At 39.1% G+C, this 21,080-nt stretch overlaps 1 protein-coding gene across 6 annotated transcripts in view; it reads left to right on the top strand.

The window, feature by feature from the left end:
- cacna2d1a (calcium channel, voltage-dependent, alpha 2/delta subunit 1a) overlaps nt 1–21,080 on the top strand; it is an 81,930-nt gene that overhangs the window by 42,192 nt on the left and 18,658 nt on the right. For 3 of the 6 annotated variants that reach the window (XM_016677362.1, XM_016677359.1, XM_007564017.2), the window contains 18 exons: nt 3,148–3,279; nt 4,122–4,191; nt 4,423–4,473; nt 5,640–5,739; nt 8,350–8,508; nt 9,556–9,660; nt 9,769–9,847; nt 11,232–11,281; nt 11,436–11,543; nt 12,755–12,817; nt 13,501–13,584; nt 13,692–13,766; nt 14,803–14,874; nt 14,995–15,066; nt 15,146–15,207; nt 15,871–15,947; nt 18,911–18,919; nt 20,547–20,555. In XM_016677362.1, the coding sequence (XP_016532848.1) occupies nt 3,148–3,279; nt 4,122–4,191; nt 4,423–4,473; nt 5,640–5,739; nt 8,350–8,508; nt 9,556–9,660; nt 9,769–9,847; nt 11,232–11,281; nt 11,436–11,543; nt 12,755–12,817; nt 13,501–13,584; nt 13,692–13,766; nt 14,803–14,874; nt 14,995–15,066; nt 15,146–15,207; nt 15,871–15,947; nt 18,911–18,919; nt 20,547–20,555 (1,377 nt within the window). The remainder of the gene's footprint in view (nt 1–3,147; nt 3,280–4,121; nt 4,192–4,422; nt 4,474–5,639; nt 5,740–8,349; nt 8,509–9,555; nt 9,661–9,768; nt 9,848–11,231; nt 11,282–11,435; nt 11,544–12,754; nt 12,818–13,500; nt 13,585–13,691; nt 13,767–14,802; nt 14,875–14,994; nt 15,067–15,145; nt 15,208–15,870; nt 15,948–18,910; nt 18,920–20,546; nt 20,556–21,080) is intronic. The other 3 variants (XM_016677361.1, XM_007564019.2, XM_016677360.1) reach the window with 2 other exon arrangements.

Raw genomic sequence — 21,080 nt, 5'->3', positions numbered from 1 at the left:
GCTGTGTGACACCTGTCAGCCCTAGACATGCACATACTGTGACGCGCCGAGATACTGCGGCTGCGTGTGTGTGTCTGCGATTGTGTTATTGCCAAAGTCCTTCTGGCAAAGCTCACAGCTTATAAATGGATTTTCTTTTCTACTTGCACCCTTGTGCCACTTTATACACATCCTATTTCATTTATAAAGCTCGCAGCCAAACTCTGAGGTGCACTTAAATCCATCTCCGTCTTTCTATCCTTCCTTCTCCATCCTTGTCTCACTGTCATTACATCCATAACTTGTGTCCCTTGCGAGGAGTTGGATGCCTGCCCGCGATGTTCTAATCAGATAAGTGGGGCTCCCATTTGGATGCGAGAAGGCTCCCAGACAGTTATCTCCTAATCTGATTTCACCTCTTCTATAAATCAATTAACATAAGGAGACAGTCGATGTCTGTCCCCATCTGTTCTGTGACCTCAAGCCCCTTTCCCATGTGGGAGAAAATAAGTGGCGGGACGTACCATTCCTTTTATTTCTTAGTCTCTTCCTATTTCTACAACCTCCTAAAGAGTCACCCTGGGTCTCTCGTCTGCTTTTAGTGAAGCTCTTCTCGCTCCACTTGTTAGTTTAGGTAGGCTGCCATGTTTTAGTGGGTTTTGAGTTATGCCACAGTCTTTCTAGTTTTGAATGAGCGCACCAGTTCTCCTCTAAATGTCATAACATTCTCACTGAACTGTTTGCTATGATCTTTTATCTTTTTGTCTTCATGATGGATGCTTTTTTTTGTTCACATATTGAGTAGGCAGACTACAAGCTCATGCCACACTTTTTAGATTTGTTTTTCTTGTTGATACTTGTGGTGATTGTTGCACAAAAGTCCAATGGAATACATGGACATTTATGGCCATGATGTGAATGTGAGTTGCAAAACCAACTTTACTTATTTTCTAGGTGCAGCTCAAACACTGAAATAAAGCAAAACATTCTGTCCTTCTAGAATAATCACGACAACCAAGAACTTTTTGTAAAATGTTTTAAATTTTAAATGAGATTAGGCATCACAGCTCAAGTAAGATGTTGAGGCAGCTTTAAGTAACTTAACCGTTTTCCATGTTAGCTTAATTTCTCACCCTCAGAAGTCGCAAAGTAGTAAGGTATCTCTGGATAGAAGACCCTTTCTGATTCGGCGATTACAGGTTTTCACCACCTCGTCTTCAACCGTGTTATTACGTTCAAGTGCTCCAGCAGAGACAACTACCAGTTAGCTGATGGAAGGGAACAGCAGAGGCAACTGCATGGCACAGAGCAGAGTTCCCTCCCAGTTTCACTTCCCACTCCCACCGCCTTCTGATTCACTGCTGGAATCATGTTTATTCTCCCAACATGTTCCCATGTCGTCTTGACTGATGCATTTAATCTTTTCTAAATAAATTCTTCCGTTCCTGTTCATGAAAACCCTAAGAGTTGCTCTGCACTCCCTCTACCTTAGCGACATGGTGACAGTTGGTAGGAACAAATTTGTTTGCATTCACCTAAAAAAGCTCAATCGTTTGGATTACATGTGCTGTATATTCCTTTACGTTAGCTGTCTGTCGTACTTACAGCTTCATTTCATTGCTTTTCCAATGTTGCCTTTACGATCCTATCACCTCACTTATTGTTTTCTTTTCTCCCATCTCAACCAAGCAAAAAGAGACTTGCTCCAAAATACACGCGTACAAAAAAAACATAGGACTTGACGTAGTTTTCACATCTAGAAGGAAAAAAAAACAAAAAACCTTTTACTCTGGGCCATATTTTCTGAGAGACACTGATCCACGTCTGTCGCTCTGAGTATGCAAACACTCGAAACCGCACGTGTTACCCTCTGAAGTCCCTCGGGAAACGATGCCACGGCTGACAAATAGAGCCGACCAGCGCTTACATCGCCGTGGTGACACCTCTCTTCCTCTCGCCACAGTGACCTCGAGCAAGCAACCGGCACGTCACTTCCCAGATGGATCTGTTTACACTGAAACTGTGATTTGTTCCATCATTCAGCTGGGATTAGACCCACGCAACATAGAAGTCGAGGGCTTCAGCTCTATTAATTAATGCCCTATTAATGTCGCGTGTTTGCGACGGATGTCTATATTTAAATTCTAGTTGGAGAGAATTAAAAACATACATTTCTTTTGCAATGGTTTCAGCTTTTTCTGAAAATGAAAACATAGTATTGCTTCTATATTTAGGGTTTTTTTTGTTTGTTTTTTCTTGTTTTGTTTTTTGTTTTTTTGGTCAGACACATCCAGTTAGTGGTGTCAGTTATACCAGCAGAACTAATCCGATAGAATCCAGACTCAAGGAGTATCAGGTTGTTAGACCTGAACATTTTTTTTTTTTTTTTTACCACTTACAATTGGGACACAATTTGATTCACAAAAAACCTCTCAGGTATAGGCTTAGGTTAAAGGGATGGTGAAAATCCATGGAGAGCAGAGAAAGTGAGGTGATAGGATCGTAAAGGCAAATGATTTGAACACTTTTAGACGTGGAGTATAGGATTTTAAATGGAAACAATGTTTAATTTGGCAAATTTATGTTATTTATTCCGCTGAAGCACTCTTTTTTTCGATTTTTCATCTAGGTTCAGTGCTCCGTCTGGGATTTCTCCCATTGAGCTCGATTTGTCAGGGCTGCTTTTTGCCAAACTAAGTTTACAGTTGAAAAACAAGCTGCTCATTTAGAGCAATAAGTATTATGAGTTTCTGGGGAAAAGCAGGAAAGCACTGTGTGCTTCTGGCTGCTCAGTACTCAGTAGATTTTATCTGCTTCCAGAAATGTCACTTGTAATTATTCTGAGTCTCATGTTCTGGCCACTTTCTACTGTTGCAGAAGTTGATGTTTTTAGAGCAGTTTTAAAAAATAAAAAAAAAATCATCTTAGGAGACTTACGCAGTTTGAATAGCCATGAGATGGCTCACTTCTCCCAGCCGTCACCATCAGTAAAGCAATATTGCACAAGCTGTATATTTGTTTTTATTTTTATGTGTGCATCAAAGCATTCCTTCTGTTTATTATTATTATTAGAGATTTTATTTAGTGGATGCTTTTCTGCAGAAATCTAAGCACGCTGATTTAATTCTTCCCAAAAGGTGATTTATTGAATCCGTTTTCTTCTTCCAGCCACCATCATTTTGAATGAGCTGAACTGGACAGACGAGTTGGAGGATGTTTTCCGACAAAACAAAGAGGATGATCCTTCACTGCTCTGGCAGGTTTTTGGCTCCGCCACTGGACTGGCTCGGTATTACCCAGGTAATCTTGACATGAGCAGGCTTTCATTAACAATGGGCTGCTTCTAATATACAAGACGAGAAAAAATATTTTGATATCTTGAGAAATCTGAATCAGCTAAACTTTGCTTCAAAATTACAAAACGCCGAACTAAGCTTGAAATGGGCAGTTTTGAACTCAATCGACGAGTAAATGAAAGACATTTTGGTTAACGCAGTTGGTCAGTTTGAAACCTTAAAATCTAGAATTTTTACTGGCAATCCCCACAATGTCTTGCAGCAAACAAAAATTTACCAGAAAAACTTACAAGAAAAGGGAACGAGACCGAGTCGTAAAGTGCGGGTTTTTGACCTTCTTAAAAACTTTTTGTGCTCTCGCTTACGTTTCAACTATACACAGTTTGTGTTTGGCACACGGAGATCCATTTTGGGCATGGATGGTTCCCGTCTTTGAGAGCCAGAGTCCCGCATGTTTTAAACGCTGAGCACACCTGATGTGAATAAATGTGTCATTAGCAGGCTGCTGCTGCAGGAGTTTGTGACGGCCGGAGGAGATAATTCTAACATTTGAGTCAGAACACGAGACTTGCCTCATCTTGCTTCAAAAATGGCTTAAGCTTGATGCAAATATATTCTTGTGTCTCTCTGATACGAGACGTTTGTCTGTCCAATGCAAAAAAACAAACAAAAAAACCCCCCAGAAAAAACATGGAAGAAAATGTGCCTGTTTCAAAAGAGCGTAAAATAATACTGCATATTGTGTGTATTTATGTTTTGTTTAGTTTATGCATGTTGACAAATGCAGTTTCTTCGGTTGGGTCTGGGGATGTAAACACACACATTGTTCTGCCTGCATGCATGCAGCTTCCCCCTGGAACGACCAGAGAAGCTCACCTGACAAGATCGACCTGTATGACGTACGCAGGCGACCTTGGTGAGTTGGTTGAGTCTCATGTCAATATGTTCAAACGTTAGTTAGTGAAGAGAATAGGTGGCTTGAAAATTCAGCAACCGTATTTTATTTTTTTTTTTCTGGTAGTGTCCATCGTAGCGATGGGTTTTGACGCAGCTTTACGTCTCTGAGAATAAGCATTTCAATGTTTTCTGTGCGTACGTGAGCTCCATATGTACAATCCGCCTGTGTGTTTCTGGTATTACTCACCAGGTACATTCAGGGGGCGGCGTCACCCAAGGACATGCTGATCCTAGTGGATGCGTGAGTGACATCCTTATGATTCATACATTACAGTCAGATTGGATTTGCTTTTGCACGCCAGGAGGCCCTGATGCTAACTCCGTGAGTGGCCTCATCCCGCTGGGCGCTGCCGGGCTGCGCTCATGTGTGACACTGACTAACAAAAAGCGGTCAGTGCACTGGCCAACCTTATTACTCGCGGTCCAGTGGTTTCCCTGCAATGATTTAAGACTGGAAAACTTTGAGTTCAGAATAACTGCGAGGTCCATAAGGGACTCCTGGAGCGATGCCAGACGTGACAATAGTTCTCTCATGTCAAGGGAGTCCGGCACAAACTCCGTCATGTTCAAGGAAGACACACTTTCAAGAATTAACTTTGAAAGAGTGAAAATGTAAAGATTGAATGTCTGACATATTATGATTATTATGTTTGCATGTTGACATCATTATCCATCATTTAGGACTTTTTTTAAAACACTGATTGAGAATTCAACTTTAAATTGTCTTTATAATGAAATAAATTGGGAATATTAATTCTCTGTAGGAAATCAGGGGTGCCTAACTCTTTTTGCTGAGTTAATTTCACTGCAGCCTCAGTTTAGTTAAGCTAAACCAAATGCCCGTGCTGTCTGCTGTGGGAAGACAATGGACAAGCATGTATGAGGAGCATCCATCCATTATCTTCCACTTAGTTTGAGGTTGGGTCGCTTAGACAGCAGCTGAAGCAGTGGTCCAGACTTCCCTCTCTTCAGGCAGTTCTCCAGAGAGAAAGCGTTTCCAGGCCAACAGAGAAATGGAGTCCCTCCAGTGTGTCCTGGGTTCCTCCAGGTCTTTTCCTGGGGGGGACGTGGCCAGACGCCTCACCAGGAAGACACCCAGAAGGCATCCTGACCTGATACCCAAGTCACCTCTCCTGCTCTCATTGCCTGAAAGCCTGAGCTCTGCATTTGCTATACAGAAATTGGCTCTTTTACAACTTTTTTTTTTTTTGTACCAAGAAAAGTCATAGCAATCTAAAAGTTATACATTCCAACACTTGTATCAAATCTTTGCAATGACTGTCAACGCTTTTGGGTTACTTGTTGATTTAGTCATATTTGCCTAGAATGAAGCTACAGCCTAACACTGTGTTTCAGTCATTGACTGTGATGTTTGAGTTATTCTAAAACCCATTTTCGGTGCTTCAGGAGTGGAAGCGTGTCAGGCCTCACCCTGAAACTGATCAAAACCTCAGTCAGCTGGATGCTGGAGACCCTCTCCGATGACGACTTCGTGAACGTGGTGTCTGTGAGTATTTGCTTTTGTTCTACAGGTGCTGGAGTCCAGATTGAAAATGATTGCTTAAGCAGCTTTATTCAAACCCACTGATTTAGTGGATAAATTAAATTTCAGTCGAGCTCTGTTTAAATATGCTGACGGTTCTACAGGTGTGGCATAAACCAGGGTTGGGTGTGACTTTCCAAAAATATGGGCATCAGGTTAATTCATTACCTAATAAGAGGGGAATTAATTGTTTCATTGTTTTACATGTTTTCATTGGATAATATTTTTTTTCCTTTAATTAAACCAGGTCATCTACGATTATTAAAATGCTTAACTGTGCTGGAAATGAAAAAAAAAACAAAAAAACAGAAGAACCTTGGAGAGGTAAAGCACATTTCCATAAACTCTAAATTTTATCAGAGAAATGCTAATAGAGCAACGACACCCAAGTATGTTTGAAAGCGAATTCTCAAGTTCAAGCCACGAAGATGCAACATGAAACCTTCGACAAATCAATCTTCGCTTTCTTCTGCCACGTTCCTAACTCTGCGGGATGGAATAGAAAACGTCTTCCATGCCAAATTGAGATTCGATAGAAATCTCGAGCACCAAAGGTTTCCTGGCATTAGGGCATTGGCCTTCATCCATCACAGTTTGCAGCTCCAGTGACTGCCAGTTTAAAGCATTTCTGCAACTTTCACAAAGAAAAATAACGGTTCAGAGGGCGAGTGTTTTTTCCCCCCAGTTCAGGTCGTTTACGGGACGTTGCCAAGACGAATTGGAGGCAGTCGTACTGAATGGGATTACTACTGAAATCCACAGTGTCCAAAACATGGGCTCCCATTACTGTTGCTAATGTGCTAAGTGTATTGCTCTGGTGTAACACTGTGTGTGTTGCTTTTGTTTCTAAGAGCTTTTCCACACGAGTATAAACGCTTTTCATAAAGTAATTCATTTAGTAGCGAACATACAGGTGGTTTGAGGTTCATCTTTTTTCGTGTTTTTAATTATTGATAAACTGATAAAATCGCCTCCTTTCTAAAACTACTTACAAACTGACCTATCATTCCCTTTCTTGCTTAAACGTTCACTACCTATGAAGACGATGACTTATTGTACATCAACAATCATAAGAGGATATTTTGTTGAGCTGAAGATGTTCCATTAGAGTGTAGTTATTTTCTTGGTCACGTGTCAAACGCTTATCTTCTGTGCTTGTGTGAAAGCGTGCAGCTTCTCAGCTTAATGCATCTCCCTCCAATTTCTTGGCTCAGAATGCGTTGTGCACTTGTGGGTCTGACTTTCCTCTGTCCAGCGTCTCCTTTATCCTGATTGCTTCTCTACTTTGTCCTCCCTGCAGTTGCTCTTCATGACTGGGAACATAAATTAGTTTGCTTTCCAAATTAGCCATGAATAACATTTTTGTTTCAACTTCCCCTATTAAATGCACTGGTGTGCGTTTGTTTTGGGCAGGTGTGGAGGTTCAGTAGAACGGTTTATGACATAACGTTTTATAGACTTTGGTTTGCTCTGATTTCTGTTTCTGTGACTCGGCGTACCCCCACACTGGGTCGTACTACGCAACCAATCAATTAAAGTTAATAAGACAAACCCTATTTTTTTCATCTTGTTCTGCAATATCAATTATAGATCCCAATTCAGTCAGCCTGTACAGTAAAATAATTTTAAAGAGCTGAATAAATTTGAATAATGTCATCAGAAGGCAAGATCTACAAATAATCAAGCTTACTACTACTGGAAGGAAATATGATGCCTTGACCAGTTAATATTCTTGGAAGCTTTTCCACTTTGACACATTCTAACTGCAAAGATGTACGATTAAAAATGATTTATTTTAATGGGGTTTTATGTGAGGAGGGGGAGGAAAGAGATGGAATGTTTTTTTTGTTTGTTTTTGTTGTTTTTTTTATATTTCTCTTAATAAAAGTCTAAAAATATATTCTATTCCGATTCCCTGAGTCAATATTTCCATCCTATGTGCAGAAATACTCACTGGTGGATGTTATTGATGCTATAATTCGTTATGCTATGTTTGGACCATGACGCTGATGATTGGGAGCTGTGTTCAAAAGAGCCCCAAAGCAGATGCTGAGTACTAATGAGCCATGCTTGGCCCTGCCCTTTTATAGATGCTGTGTGTGTGTGTGTGTAGACTCATTCACTTCCATCTGTTCCTCCACGTGAGCTATTCACCAGGATCCACCTGAAGTTACTTTGTGTGGTTGTGACTTGACAAATAATCTTTCCGGACTTAAGCTCTCTTTTCTTTTTTTTTCCACCTCCATACGCCACTGTTTTCTCATCCCCTCCGTCTCTCCTACGTTTCCATCCTTGTGTTAATTTAGCTTCCTTCGGTGTGTGAAAGTTTGATTGCGTTCGACCTTATCGCCTTTCCGTTTGCACGTGACAATTTGCGTTGATCTCTCCAACACAGTTGTCTACAGTTGCATTTTATTTTTAAATGTCACCCAACTCTTCTACTTCATAGTGTAGCGTACGTCTTTTAAGGACCACTGCAACAGTTTGCAAAGAAAGAAACACATATTTATTAGGAAATATGTGCGAGTGCCTTCCCCGTTCCTCCCGTCAACCCTCCTTCCCTTATCCCCCCAGTTCAACAAAACCGCTCGGCCCGCAGCATGCTTTCAGAACCTGGTGCAGGCCAACGTGAGGAACAAAAGGGTCCTGAAGGAGGCAGTGCAGAGACTCAAAGCCGAGGGCATCACCAACTACACAAGTGGCTTTGAACTGGCGTTTGAACAGCTCGCACAGGTAAAGAGTGTATGGACTGCATTTAAATGCCAGGTTGAGGTAATGGTGACAATTCTCGTTTCTTTTTTTATTTTATGTAGCCCATATTAACCAGAAGAAACTGGTGACATTCTGTGAATCTGAAAAGTCTGCACACCTTTGTTAAAATGCCAGTTTTTTTTTTTTTGTTTGTTTTTTGTTTTTTTAATAAAATGAAACCAGGATAAATCGGCTCAGAACTTTTTTTTTTTCCACCCTCAGTGTGACCTCTAACCAGTTCAACTCTATTGAAAAACAAATGGAAAATAATAAAATGTCATAATTATGTGGCTTTGCACTCCCCTACATAGATGGTCAACTTAATTCTTCAAGGGTAAGTGTCCCATGCCTCTTATGCTGAGTGAATGGCTCACTTAACCTCCTCCGGATGTCTTTGACTCCTGTAGAGGCCTGCTAATGACCCATTCATTTGATTCAGGTCGGTGGACCTGCTGCGAAATCTGCTGGATTTTCTTTAAAGGCGGTAGAAAAAAAAAAAAAAAAACACCAGACAAATACTATTCAAACAACTTTGAGTTCATAAGAAGCAGTTTAAATGATAGCAGTTGTGTGCTGACTGTGCAACTTGAGTTTAAATGTAATTATAAATACAGTAACATCCCCTTATGTGTATGGGTTGTTTTTTTTAAATCTTTCCCCTTAAATACTCCATTTATTTATTTTTTTGGTTGAGTCTGATTGGCTGTTTTTCACACTGATGCTAAAAATGTCAACCTTGCTCTCTATTTTTGCATCATATTTTACTAGGGGTGTGTAGAGCAATTATACTTTTTGTATATGTAAATCTTTGTAATATGTAAGAGCTCATATCCACTCAACTTTAAGAATTGTCTGCAAAAAGTTGGATAATCACCCACGGCTCTTAAATATTCTCCGAGAGTGAGCATCTGCCACCCTCCGCTGGTTCTTTCAGATATTGCACTCAAAATGCACTATTTGTTTCTTTTCACAACCGTTAATCCAGCAGCTTTTCTTGAAATTAAAAGCCCTTGCTTCTGTGTAAACCAGACCAATGTGTCGAGGGCCGACTGCAACAAGATTATAATGCTGTTCACTGATGGAGGAGAGGAGAGGGCTGAGGAAATCTTTCAAAAATACAACCCAAAGCAAGAGGTAGGACTTCACGTTCAGCTTCAACATGGTTGTTCATATTTGTTGCTCTTACTGTATTTTTTTTTTTGTTTGTTTGTTTCATCTTATTGCACTTACTGTCCTTCACAGGTGCGCATCTTTACTTTCTCCGTAGGCCAACACAGCTACGACAAAGGCCCGATACAGTGGATGGCCTGCAATAATAAAGGTACGAAACATAGTTGGATTTGTAGCTATCAGGTGAATGCCCTCATTTAATAACAAACGTGAAAATCTGTAGCGGTTTGTGCTACAACGCAGCTCTGGAAAAGCTTAAGAGACCACTTATAATTATCAGTTTCTCTGATTTTTACTTTTTATCGGTGTACGTTTGAGTAACGTTAACATTGTTCTCTTACTCTATGAACTACTGATTCATGTCTACGTGTCTCCAATAATCCAAGCCAAAATTTAGCATTTGTTTGCAGAAAATGAGAAATGGTCAAAATAATAAAGCAAAAAAATATATAAAAATTCAAGTTTATATTAGTTTAGAAACAACAATACGAGTGTTTTAACTCAGGAAGACTTCAGAAATCAATATCTGGTGGAATAATCATGAGGTTTTAAATGGGGTTTGGCTCAGTGGTCTTTTAATGTTTCCAGAGCTGTTAAATTATACACCACCTAATAAAAAAGGTGCTTTTCCACATAATCATTCTTTTGTTTCATGCCAAACTCAGCTGGACTGTTTGTCTCATCGGAACAAATCGTCACAGTATAAATGAAGTCAATATTCGCGTTTGTAGTAACGGGGGTGTGGGGGAACAAAGCTTTGGCTGCCATGGCAGGTAAGCAGCTGGTTGCCACAAACGGATTATCTAATGGTTGTCAGGGAGATTTTATTCTGAAAGTGAGCTGTGGGTTTTGAGGGTTTTTTTTCTTTTACCTTCCCTGCCAACCTGATCAATGTGTGTTATATCGCGACATAACAACAACTGGTCGTTGTTTAGCCTAATGGCTAAGCGAAATGGGCCATGTATCCAGGGAACACTGTAATAATTAGGTGTCAAAACCTTTTAACAACTAAAATAATAATAATAATAATAATAATAATAAAGGATGAATTAATAACTGCCTCTGTTGCATTTCCTTTAATGGGGAAGTTCAGTGTTCCATCTCTGGGGCACACTCTGTCAGGGCTGTATGGTTACTATCGTGTGTGTGTGTGTGTGTGTGTGTGTGTGTGTGTGTGTGTGTGGATGAATGACTAAATGTAGTGTAAAGCGCTTTGAAGTCCTATGGTCTTGATGAAGCGCTATACAAGTACAAGCCATTTACTTGTAATGGCTTGCACACTAATGCCAAAAAAAAACACTATTGTTGATGTTTTTATCAATTTGAAACGATGTGCAGAAATGTTTATAATGTGTGTTTGCTGCACTGAATATTTTGAATTTTTCTTTTTTTGATTTTTGCCAAGTTTACCATTACATTTTGAAGATGGTGGGATTTTGCAGAACTGACGGATAAGTTGATTTCTGTAGTAGGAATAAAAGAAAAAATCAATATTCTAAAAGATCTTGTCTAATAAATCTATTTCTCTCCCTCAGGGTATTACTATGAGATTCCATCTATTGGGGCCATTCGCCTGAACACTCAGGTAAACAGTCATAAAAACATATTTCAGTAATTGTACTTGGGTTCTCCTTACTTCTCAAAACTCTGGCTCTAACAATTTGCTGTGTATGTTGCCCCCTTGTGGTAGAATTCTCAACATGCATGTTGCAAAAATAAGTTTCTGCTCATCTTGGCAGGAGTACTTGGACGTTTTGGGTCGGCCAATGGTCAGAGCTGACAGCGGGCCCAAGAGAGTCCGAAAGGCCAAGCAAGTCCAGTGGACAAATGTCTACCTGGATGCACTGGTATGTTCTGCTGGGGAGAGGTGACAACATCACATTCACAAGGGTGAAAGATTTATGCTGTTTACTGTGTAAACCCGGAATAATTTCTTTCACGTCTTGTAAAGAAATTTGAAGTCTTGTTTAGTCATTTGCTGTCACTATATCTTGTTTTTGCGTAATGACGGATGAACCGTATTCCCTAGTGTTGCCTTTTTTTTTTTTTTTTTTTTGTTTATGTTTCTGTCAAGATTTACTGCCAGGCGACCTCAGATAAGAAACCAGACTGATAAAAGAAGTTTGGATTTGATCGGAGACTGTCCGTTTGGGAAACTGCATCAACTTTCTCGGCACCAAAAATGTCTTTTAAAAAAAAAAAGAAGAAAAGTAGCTAATCATTTTTCTGACGAAAATTGCAAGTTGTTTGCTGCAAATTGCTATGACATTAATTCAAAATGGTTTTGTATTAATTAGAAATAGTAATTGCTACAACTGCAAACTTAAAATGTATTGAAGCAAATTGCACATGCTCTGTGTGTGATGGACTTTTGCATTCAGTTTCCTTCACTCTGAGACCACATCAGTGTAGCTGAAGTTTATCTGAGCGCATCAGTAAATAAACTATCATCGTCATCAAAGGACCAAACTTTGGAGAAGTTAAAATCAGTTTGGTCACGAAGCAATTTTCCAAGTGTTGAACATCTTCACAGAGAATAATGCATCAAAAAAAAAAAGTCTGATTTGCAGTTTTCTACTATCCACGTAGAGTTTACATGGAGGCCGCAGAAGACTTGAAACAGATGTTCATTTTATGTCAGAAAAAAACAGATGTAAGGTACAGTACAGTAAAATTATTTAGGTTAGGTCGAAGGATAATTATTTGTTAGAATTGTCCAGTCGAAGTTCCACCCATAAATCCAACTGACCAATTAGAGGCAAGGTATGGGTTGTCCCAGATGTTTTCTGACTAAAATTAACCTAATTTGCAACACTTGTCGAGTTCAGATCCCAAAGAACTTTTGCTGCTATTGCATCGAAAGAAGGTTCGACAAAAATCCCGTCGCAATTTAAATAGATTAGGTAGATTTAAAATTGTTAAGTCATAGTATCATTTTCAGTCCATGCATTTGTGGTTGTAATCCGACTATGTATCGCAGTTTAGGACAGTTGAATACATTTACAAGCCCCTGTAAAGGGCATAACTCTACATGTGTGTGCTACGTTCTGTCTTTCAGGAGCTGGGTCTCGTAATCACCGGAACACTGCCCGTCTTCAACAAGACTGACACAGGCTCAAAGGTATCCACCAAATACATTTTTATACAATCCCTCTCTCACCCCCCAACATTTTTGTTTCTGCATAGGGCTGTAAGTATTAATAATTGCTAACAATATCTCGTTCTGGCATCTTCACCAGCACGTTCCGTCTGCTTTTGACTGTCTCGCACTTTGATTTCATAGATTAAAAGGATTGTGGCTTTCAGAGACGCAGTAATATGCTAAACGATAAACCCTCGACATGAATACTCGCTTTCATCTTTGATCTTTTTTATCTTCTTGCGGCTTTGGCTTGTTTCCTCTGTTGATGCAAAGCTCTCCACAAGAAGAGAATGTAGGAAGTCGCCCAGCAGAATTCAAAAATAGATCAATCATGCAGATCAGAGTGAGAAATGAATCCGGTAGCTTAAATGCTTCAAGATGAGTCTGCATGTCTACCTCGAAGGACTCTGAGCCTCTACCTCCAGCGCGACCGAAAGCAAGTCTGGAAATGCCTCGTCAGTGACTCACTGCAGCACATGAAGCTTTTGGGAATGAAACTGTCCAGATTCCTATTGCAACCATTTCCTTAAAATCCTTCACAATCCACAGAGGGAATTGACTCATCCAGGAAAAGCAACAGGACTCATAAGAAGGCCTTACAGTTCCTCTTTCTGCAGCTGACATCCTCTCTGGGTTTTTTTTTTTTTTTTTTTTTCTCTCAGAAGTCACAAAACCAGCTCATCCTGGGAGTTATGGCTATTGATGTCTCCTTAGAAGATATCAAGAGACTCACGCCTCGGTTCACAGTAAGCGCTCATAAGTCATGTTATTGCAGACGTACTTGTTCTGTTCATTTTAGTCTTTATGCAGAGATCTTCCCCCACTAATTCTCGTTTTGTTTTATTTTATTTAGTTTGGTCCAAATGGCTACTACTTTGCTATTGATCCAAATGGGTATGTGTTGCTCCACCCTAATCTTCAACCGCTGGTAAGCAAAATCTCACAACTGTTTGAAAAATAATTACTGTTCTGAAAAAAAAACAAAAAAAACAGCTTGACAAAACTGTATAAATGTCAGTTGGCCATTAAAGCAGACAGCGATTAATTTGTAATCTCCTCACTTAGAGTAAGACGTTTCTGTGCGTTTCTGTTTGAAACCTCTGCCGTCTGAATCCCTTTTGATGATGTCATTGCGATAAATCGTCTGGGTGGAAATCCTTGAATGCTGAAGACGTCGAGAAAAAAAATTAATGTTTTCCCCGTTTCACACTGCATTTGTAGGAGGTTTAAAGAAAAACCCTCCCAAGGTTCTGCTGGTTCGTAGCTCACACTAATGCGAACAGAATGCACGTCGTATCTATTGTTTCAGTCTGTTTTTCTAATAGTTGTCATGATTAAAGGCTCCGTGTGTTCCCTGGCCTTTCCGTTGCTCTTCGTTTATTAATATGTTCTCTATGAAATCTGAGGCCTTCGCAGAGCAGCTGTATTTATACAAAGACTGACTCACACTCCGACGGATCGTTTACTAAATAGGTGGCTACTGAAAGCAATTGATAACACTTATTTTTATTTAGATAGATCAGAGTAAGAGGGGGCCGTATACAAATGTGTCCCATTTTGACCAATTTATTTTTATTCATAAATCACAGTGAAAGGCGATGCAGTTTGTGATTATCACGTGACCAAATGTGGAAACAGGGGTATTAATACTTTTGCAAGAAATTGAAGGTGTTGCAAGGGAAACCGTCATTTGCTTGCAGGATTATATTTATTTGCTTGGCAAAATGTTCCACCGTGACATTTGAGAAATATGCTTTTTGTAAACACGCCATCAGGTAAATTCGTTGCAGATACATGACTTGGATCTTCTTCTTGATTATTTCCCTCTTTAGGGCTGCAAAGCATCAAAACCCGCTTTTGGAAGCAGATTAGTAACTGATGTTTTCAGGGATATTTTTTTTTTCCCCCTCTTTGTTTTCACACCTGACAAACTGTCTGAAGTAATTGCATACATTTTCTCACAGACTGCCAAGTTTGATGAACCTGTAACACTCGACTTTCTGGACGCAGAGTTGGAGAACGACATCAAAGTGGAGGTCTGACGCACAGATTTGTTTTCTAATTCGATTGCACAAACTGGAACCATATGATGGCGTGGCGATGTGATTTATATATTTGGTGTTGCGTTTCTTTTTGTTGTTGTTTTTTGTACACAGATAAGAAATAAAATGATTGATGGGAAAACGGGAAACTACACAATATCTACACTGGTGAAATCTCAAGATGAGGTAATTTGTTGATTTTTTTGAGTTCATATCCATTTTTATTTGGAATCTTCTTGAACTGACAGTAATACCCTTATTTAAGCGCTACATTGACGAAGGTGAGAGGACCTACACCTTCGCTCCTGTGAAGGGAACAGACTACAGGTAAAACTTCAAAAAAAGCTGCATGCACACTCTTTACTCCAGCATGACACTTGATTAAGTAGATCAACCGAAATGTTTCATTACAAAACATCACCAAGCTTTAACAGTCATTTCTACGATGAAGAAAAGGAGAGTTTCTTAAATACGTTTTGTAGTAATTCCGCTATTTTAAGGGTGGAAGTAACAACTTTTAACCACTATATTAAAAATAAAATGTTTTTGGCGTCTGTTCTGTTACCGGACAACCGCTATTATGTTTCTCCGTTAGAATATAATCGAAACGTTTTTTTAATTTTATTTGTTTTATTTCAGTAATTCAAATCTCTACGTCAGGAGAGCCAATCGCGACTGTTCAGCAGAGGAGTTCTGTTAATTGCGTATTGGCTTAAAAATCTACAGAACCTATCGTGGGATATTACTCATACAGATCTTAATTATCCATATTACATAAGTGTATATGATCAGAAACATTATCTGAAATTCGGTGAGTTCTGCTGCTTGTTTTTGGATTTGGAAAACATGGCTAGAGATGGCGAAATGCTTCAATGAGCGTGCATGCTGTTGGCACATTAAATGATGCCCTCGTTACAGGGTGAGAGAATTGGATAGCTTGCTGAAAACGAGTAACAGTGGTGCCTTTCTCCCGTTTTCGCTTTGTCCCAGCCTGGCCCTGGTCCTGCCAAACTACAGCATGCACTACATCCGTGCAACCATAGGCGACACGATCACCCAGGCAAAATGTAAGTTGACGTTCACGTCACAGCTTGAAACCCTGCCTCTTGTATTGTTACACTTATGTTTACAGAGGTTAGATAAACGGTACTTGGTGGGAGTTAAGTGCTGTCATGGATTCTGTCCATCAATAAATGAGCTTCGGAAAAAAAAAAAACATGACTGCCCTATACATACACCTACACCACGCTGTAACAGTTGTTACTAGTATTTCTGAAACAAAACATGCCCTCATCTGTGATGTAGTTGGAAGTTGTTGTATTTTTTTTTTCTTTTATCTGGAAGCAACAGGGCAGAGATCTCTCCTGTCCCCTTCTACACATAACGCAGTTCCTACGACGTCTGGAAAAGTATGGAATTTGGCTCGAGTATTTTCCAGGGGCCTCATGTCCTAAGAGTTGCTTGGATTCCTTCCCGAAGCCTTGTGTACACTAAAATTCAGAAAACTGCATGCACATAAACAAATCCAGCTGTATAGCATGTGATACTTCTTCATGCACCTATAAGCACAGCTCCTTTGTATATCCTAATCAACAGGATTGGACACAAATGAGGGGGGATCCTCCCGGAAAAAAAATCCCTATTAGTATTTGCAAATAGAAATGGTGTAAATATGTACTTCACCTCTGATTGTCAAGTCTGAATCATCAAAAAACGATGTCTAGATGTGTGGAAAAAAAAGACTTTACCACTTCTATGTGAGCGAGAGGAGTGGAAAAACTCAAAAACGGCACATATTTGTCCTTGCACACCCTTTTTTCTTTGTTTTTTAATCCTAGTATTTTTTATTTTCAAACTGAAATATAAAAAAAAATGGAAACTGTAATGTGGTTCAAAATGTATTAATCTTTTTTAATAATACTTTTTCCTTTCTTTGGAATTTCATAGTTAAGGAGGATCACAAATATCCGACGAGATAACATCTAAACAGAGAGTGATCCCACTTCTGTTCGTGTTGCAGAGAACAGACAGGTTTTGTCTCAACTGAGACAACTTCCTGAAAAAGGCTTACTGAGCCCGTAGCTTCCGGTTTCATGGCACCATCTGATGCACATCTTTGGAACTGATTTGAATTAATCCGCCAAGTAGAAACCCATCCCGCACCATGCCAGCTTGTAGTCTTTGCCTAACATGTTGTTCATTAGAATAAACAAAACGGCGCATTGAACAAAGTCACCTGACATCGCACAGGTGAAGATGCTTGCTATTAAAACGGCAGCGTCTAAAACATGCGCATCATTTTCAAAAATCTTCAGTCGTAATTGCGTAAATTATAAGAAAACCATTCTTTTCTGTTGCACTTATATGCCTCTTTAATAGCAGCTCATGGATTAGTCTTTGCCATGTATGACTATTTACAAATCAGCAGTTTCCCAGCATCCCCTCCCTAACAGCTGTGAATGAATGGGACGACAGACGTTTCCTCAGTTCTTTTCTTTGGAAGTGGAGGTTCATTAGAAAATAATTATGTTATGGTCAGTCTTTTTGACTAAAATAATGTGCATAGTTTTGATTTTTATGTGCAACTTCTCTTAAAGGTCCATCTTTCTGTGTAGAAAAGCTTAAAGTATTACTCAATGTTTTGATTTCTTCCATGTGGCGTGTATTTCTGTATTTTTGGATTAAGCTGCAACTGGCCTTTGTTGAGCTCTATTTTGTTTTTCTTTTCTTTTTTTTGGATCATTAAATTTTGCATCCACGATCTTACATTTCAATTTGCATGCATTTCTCAAACCTTGCAATGTTTCCAGCTGTTTTGGAAAAAAATTAACTTTAGGTGCCCAGTGTGTGCTCCAAAAAAAAAATAAAAATAAAAAAATCAGTTGGCAGATGCTTCGAGCTCACTTGAAGCTGCTCCATCTACCGCAAAACATTTCATCATGTTTTGTTTCTGCCAGCTTTATTAAATAAAGTTGCAACCAGGCTGAAAGACTTGGAAGGCCTTTAAAGAACTTCAAACATCTGAGATTCACTTTTGGATTATTAAAGTGCAACCTGGAAAATGAGTGTAAAAACAATTTAGCCGTCTATTTTACACCCTCTGAATGGCACCAATTTATGTTTTAACTTGACCGATTTGTGAAAATTGAGACTTTTCCTCTTTAGGTCAGTCTATCTTAAAGCAATAAGTACAGAGTTTATGTTCCCTCAGGCTTTCCAAGTGAGTTTCCACGGCGTTTTATGTTGGGGAAATGATGCAAATATTAATATTTTTTGGCGAAGAAAGGAAAATGTTTTTAACAAAATACATCTCTATACATTAAAATGTCATCAAAAAGTTAACATGCCATGGTGATTTAACTTACAAACTGAACCCTTTAAGTTATATAAATTTTACAAATTGTTATATTGAGAGGTTTTGTGTGTTTTCTTTTTTTTTATGAATCTCCTCTAAACTTTTTACTACTTCTTCTTCTTCATTGCTCCTCAATGTTTGCCCTGTACTACACCATTATTATGCTTGGATACAAAACTGGCTTATTTAGAAAATTACCCTATGTATTATTATTATTATTATTATTATTAGTAGTAGTAGTAGTAGTAGTAGTACTATTATTGGTCTTCTGTAAACTTACACTTTTCTCAAGGGCAGAAATTTGGGCTACCTGTAAGACATAAAGATCCAAATGAAAATAAATAGCACCAAAATTTGTAATCGGTTCTTAAATGAGTGTCACTTTTTGAATTAATAAGTAGCTTTTTGGAGACATTTTAATTAGTTTCAATTGAAATGTAATTTACCTGTAGTTACAACTTTTCCCACATGTACTGTAAAGTTGTTGTCTTTTTCTTTTCTTTTCTTTTTGGTTTCAAACTTCTGCGTACAATATTCTTATTCAATGCGCATTTGAATAAAATATTGTGTAACCCTGTTTTCTTGTCTCTTTCCAATTCCCTCCTTTCTCTTCTCAATCTTTTAACCTCTTGTTCTGAACTCCTAACCCTTCCTGCTGTTTTGGAACCTCCGCAGCATTTTTGGGCAAGTATCCCCCTTCTGTACTTTTCCCCACAGCCATCCTTGTCTCGTCTCGTCTCTCTCTCATCACCCACACACTTTGGATGTAAATTTGCAGACTCACAAACACCGAAGCATTTTGTTCTCCGTTTGTACCCCCCCCAACCCCCCCACACACCCCAAGTTAACGACAACTTTGTCACGATGAATCAAGCGAGATTAATTCACCCAGAGACAGCTCTTTGCATGCAATGCATCCCACCCGTGTTTTCGCAGACAGCGGGTGTGTGTCTCTGTCTGTCTGTGTGTGTGTGTGTGTGTGTGTGTGTGTGTGTGTGAGCGCATGTATGTATTAACTCCCCCACCTGCTTTGACTGTTCCAATGGCCCTCAGATGTGGTTTTGGCACCGGCCCACTGTAGCAGCAAGAACAGACGAACAGGATGTTTGCATTATTTAAAGGTGAAGCCATAAAGGAGAAAGCCGTGAGTCTGTACCCAAAGTATAAATTGGAGTTTTCTCCAGTTTCTCCTTTTTGACTCATTTTATGTTTTACAACTTTGGTAAATTACTCCTAATGAAAAGCAGGACTCTTCTTTACACACTAAGCTTGATCTGTTCTGTTTGTCCCTCTGAATGCAGGGTCATCAATTTTGTATTTGTGGGCGTTGAGTCAAAACCCTCCAGAGCGCATAAGGCTTTGAAGCATATCTGAAACTGAAGCTTGGCTCATATTTTTGTTTTATTCATTTTTTTTTTGACAATAAAACTTTATCGCAACTCAATTGAACCAGAAGAAATGTCGTATGCCGATTCCCTTCTGTTCTGCACCCTTGAATTTCTGACCCTTTGTCACATTGCGGACACTTCTTTGAATTATATAAAAAAATTTATACAAAATAATTGTAAGGGAGAAGAAAAACATAAGTGTGTCGTCCCAAATCTCTGAAGCATATTCCAACTACCGAAACATGAAGTAGACACCGAGGAGGGGGGTTGAGGACAAATTTGTCTCACTTTTTGGATTTTTAGTTGCACAAAATGCTTAAAAAACAAAATAAAAGCATCTTCTTCCTCCCACCTTATTATTTGGTATCGAGAGTGCACATTATTTGTCTCATTCCTAATATCTCACCACCATTTATCATTTTTTTTTCCTGAATTACTGAGTGACGGCCTGCAATGAAATAATCCAATCATGACGACCGAAGACGACGATGTCGCCACGAGAGTTTATGAAATAATCGTGTGCAGCGTGCTTTGAAAACACTTAGGTTGTGAACTGCGGTGCATGTTTCCATTTGATTATGGCGTAAAGTAAATCCTTCACGCGAGTTTTGTAACTCCTGAGATTGACCAGATCATCAAAAAGATGCTAATCCGAGTTCTGAAACACGTCCTCTGACCGCAGTATAAGCCTGTCTGTGTGTGTTCCCCATCAGCGCCATCTGCATCCAAAGACCTGAAATCTTCTGCTTGCAATGCAATATTTCTATTCAGGACTCGCTCTGTGAATAAAATATTGTCACCTTTGACCTCTGTGGTTTCACCCTGTCTTTCTCCCCTCCCTTTCTTTTCCTTCTCGTCATCTCCTCCCTGGGGGATCCTCGTGTTTGCTCGCCTTCTCTCCTCTGGGATTATTTCTACTCCAGGGAAAGATGGCAAGTATCCTTTCTTTTTACTTCTCCCAATCTTTGCCCTGTCACCTTATTTTATCATCTTATGTTTATTTATTTATTTTTTTTAGCTTTTTAATCGATTAACTTTGCTCAAATTGTGCACTTATTTGTCCCAATTTTTATTATATGATTGATAAAATATATTGGTTTTTTTTCTTAAATCCAATAAGCCTCCCAAACTGCAGATGCTCATCATTACAGATTTAATACCTTTCATACAAAGGCGTCACTATTTTCTCCCTTATAACTGCCTTATAAACAAAGCATTTTGTACCCATGTAAATAAAACTGTTTATTTATTTTTACAGAATGACATTTGAATGAGAGAAACTGTTAAGACCTTACAAATAATTCAAGTTAACTAGATTTCTTGAAATCTCAATCCCCGTGTTTATTTGTTTTGGCCTCTGTGGTTTCACCCTGAGGCCACCCTGTGGCCACCCTGTGCAATTTTCAAGTGCACGAGCAATTGAAAATTATTTCAATTGCTTGAAATAATTTTCAGAT

The sequence above is a fragment of the Poecilia formosa genome, unplaced genomic scaffold (assembly GCF_000485575.1).
Source record: "Poecilia formosa unplaced genomic scaffold, Poecilia_formosa-5.1.2 Scaffold154, whole genome shotgun sequence".
NCBI lineage: Eukaryota > Metazoa > Chordata > Actinopteri > Cyprinodontiformes > Poeciliidae > Poecilia > Poecilia formosa.
The sequence above is the reverse complement of the archived record's forward strand: the minus strand, read 5'-3'. Positions and strand labels throughout refer to the sequence as shown.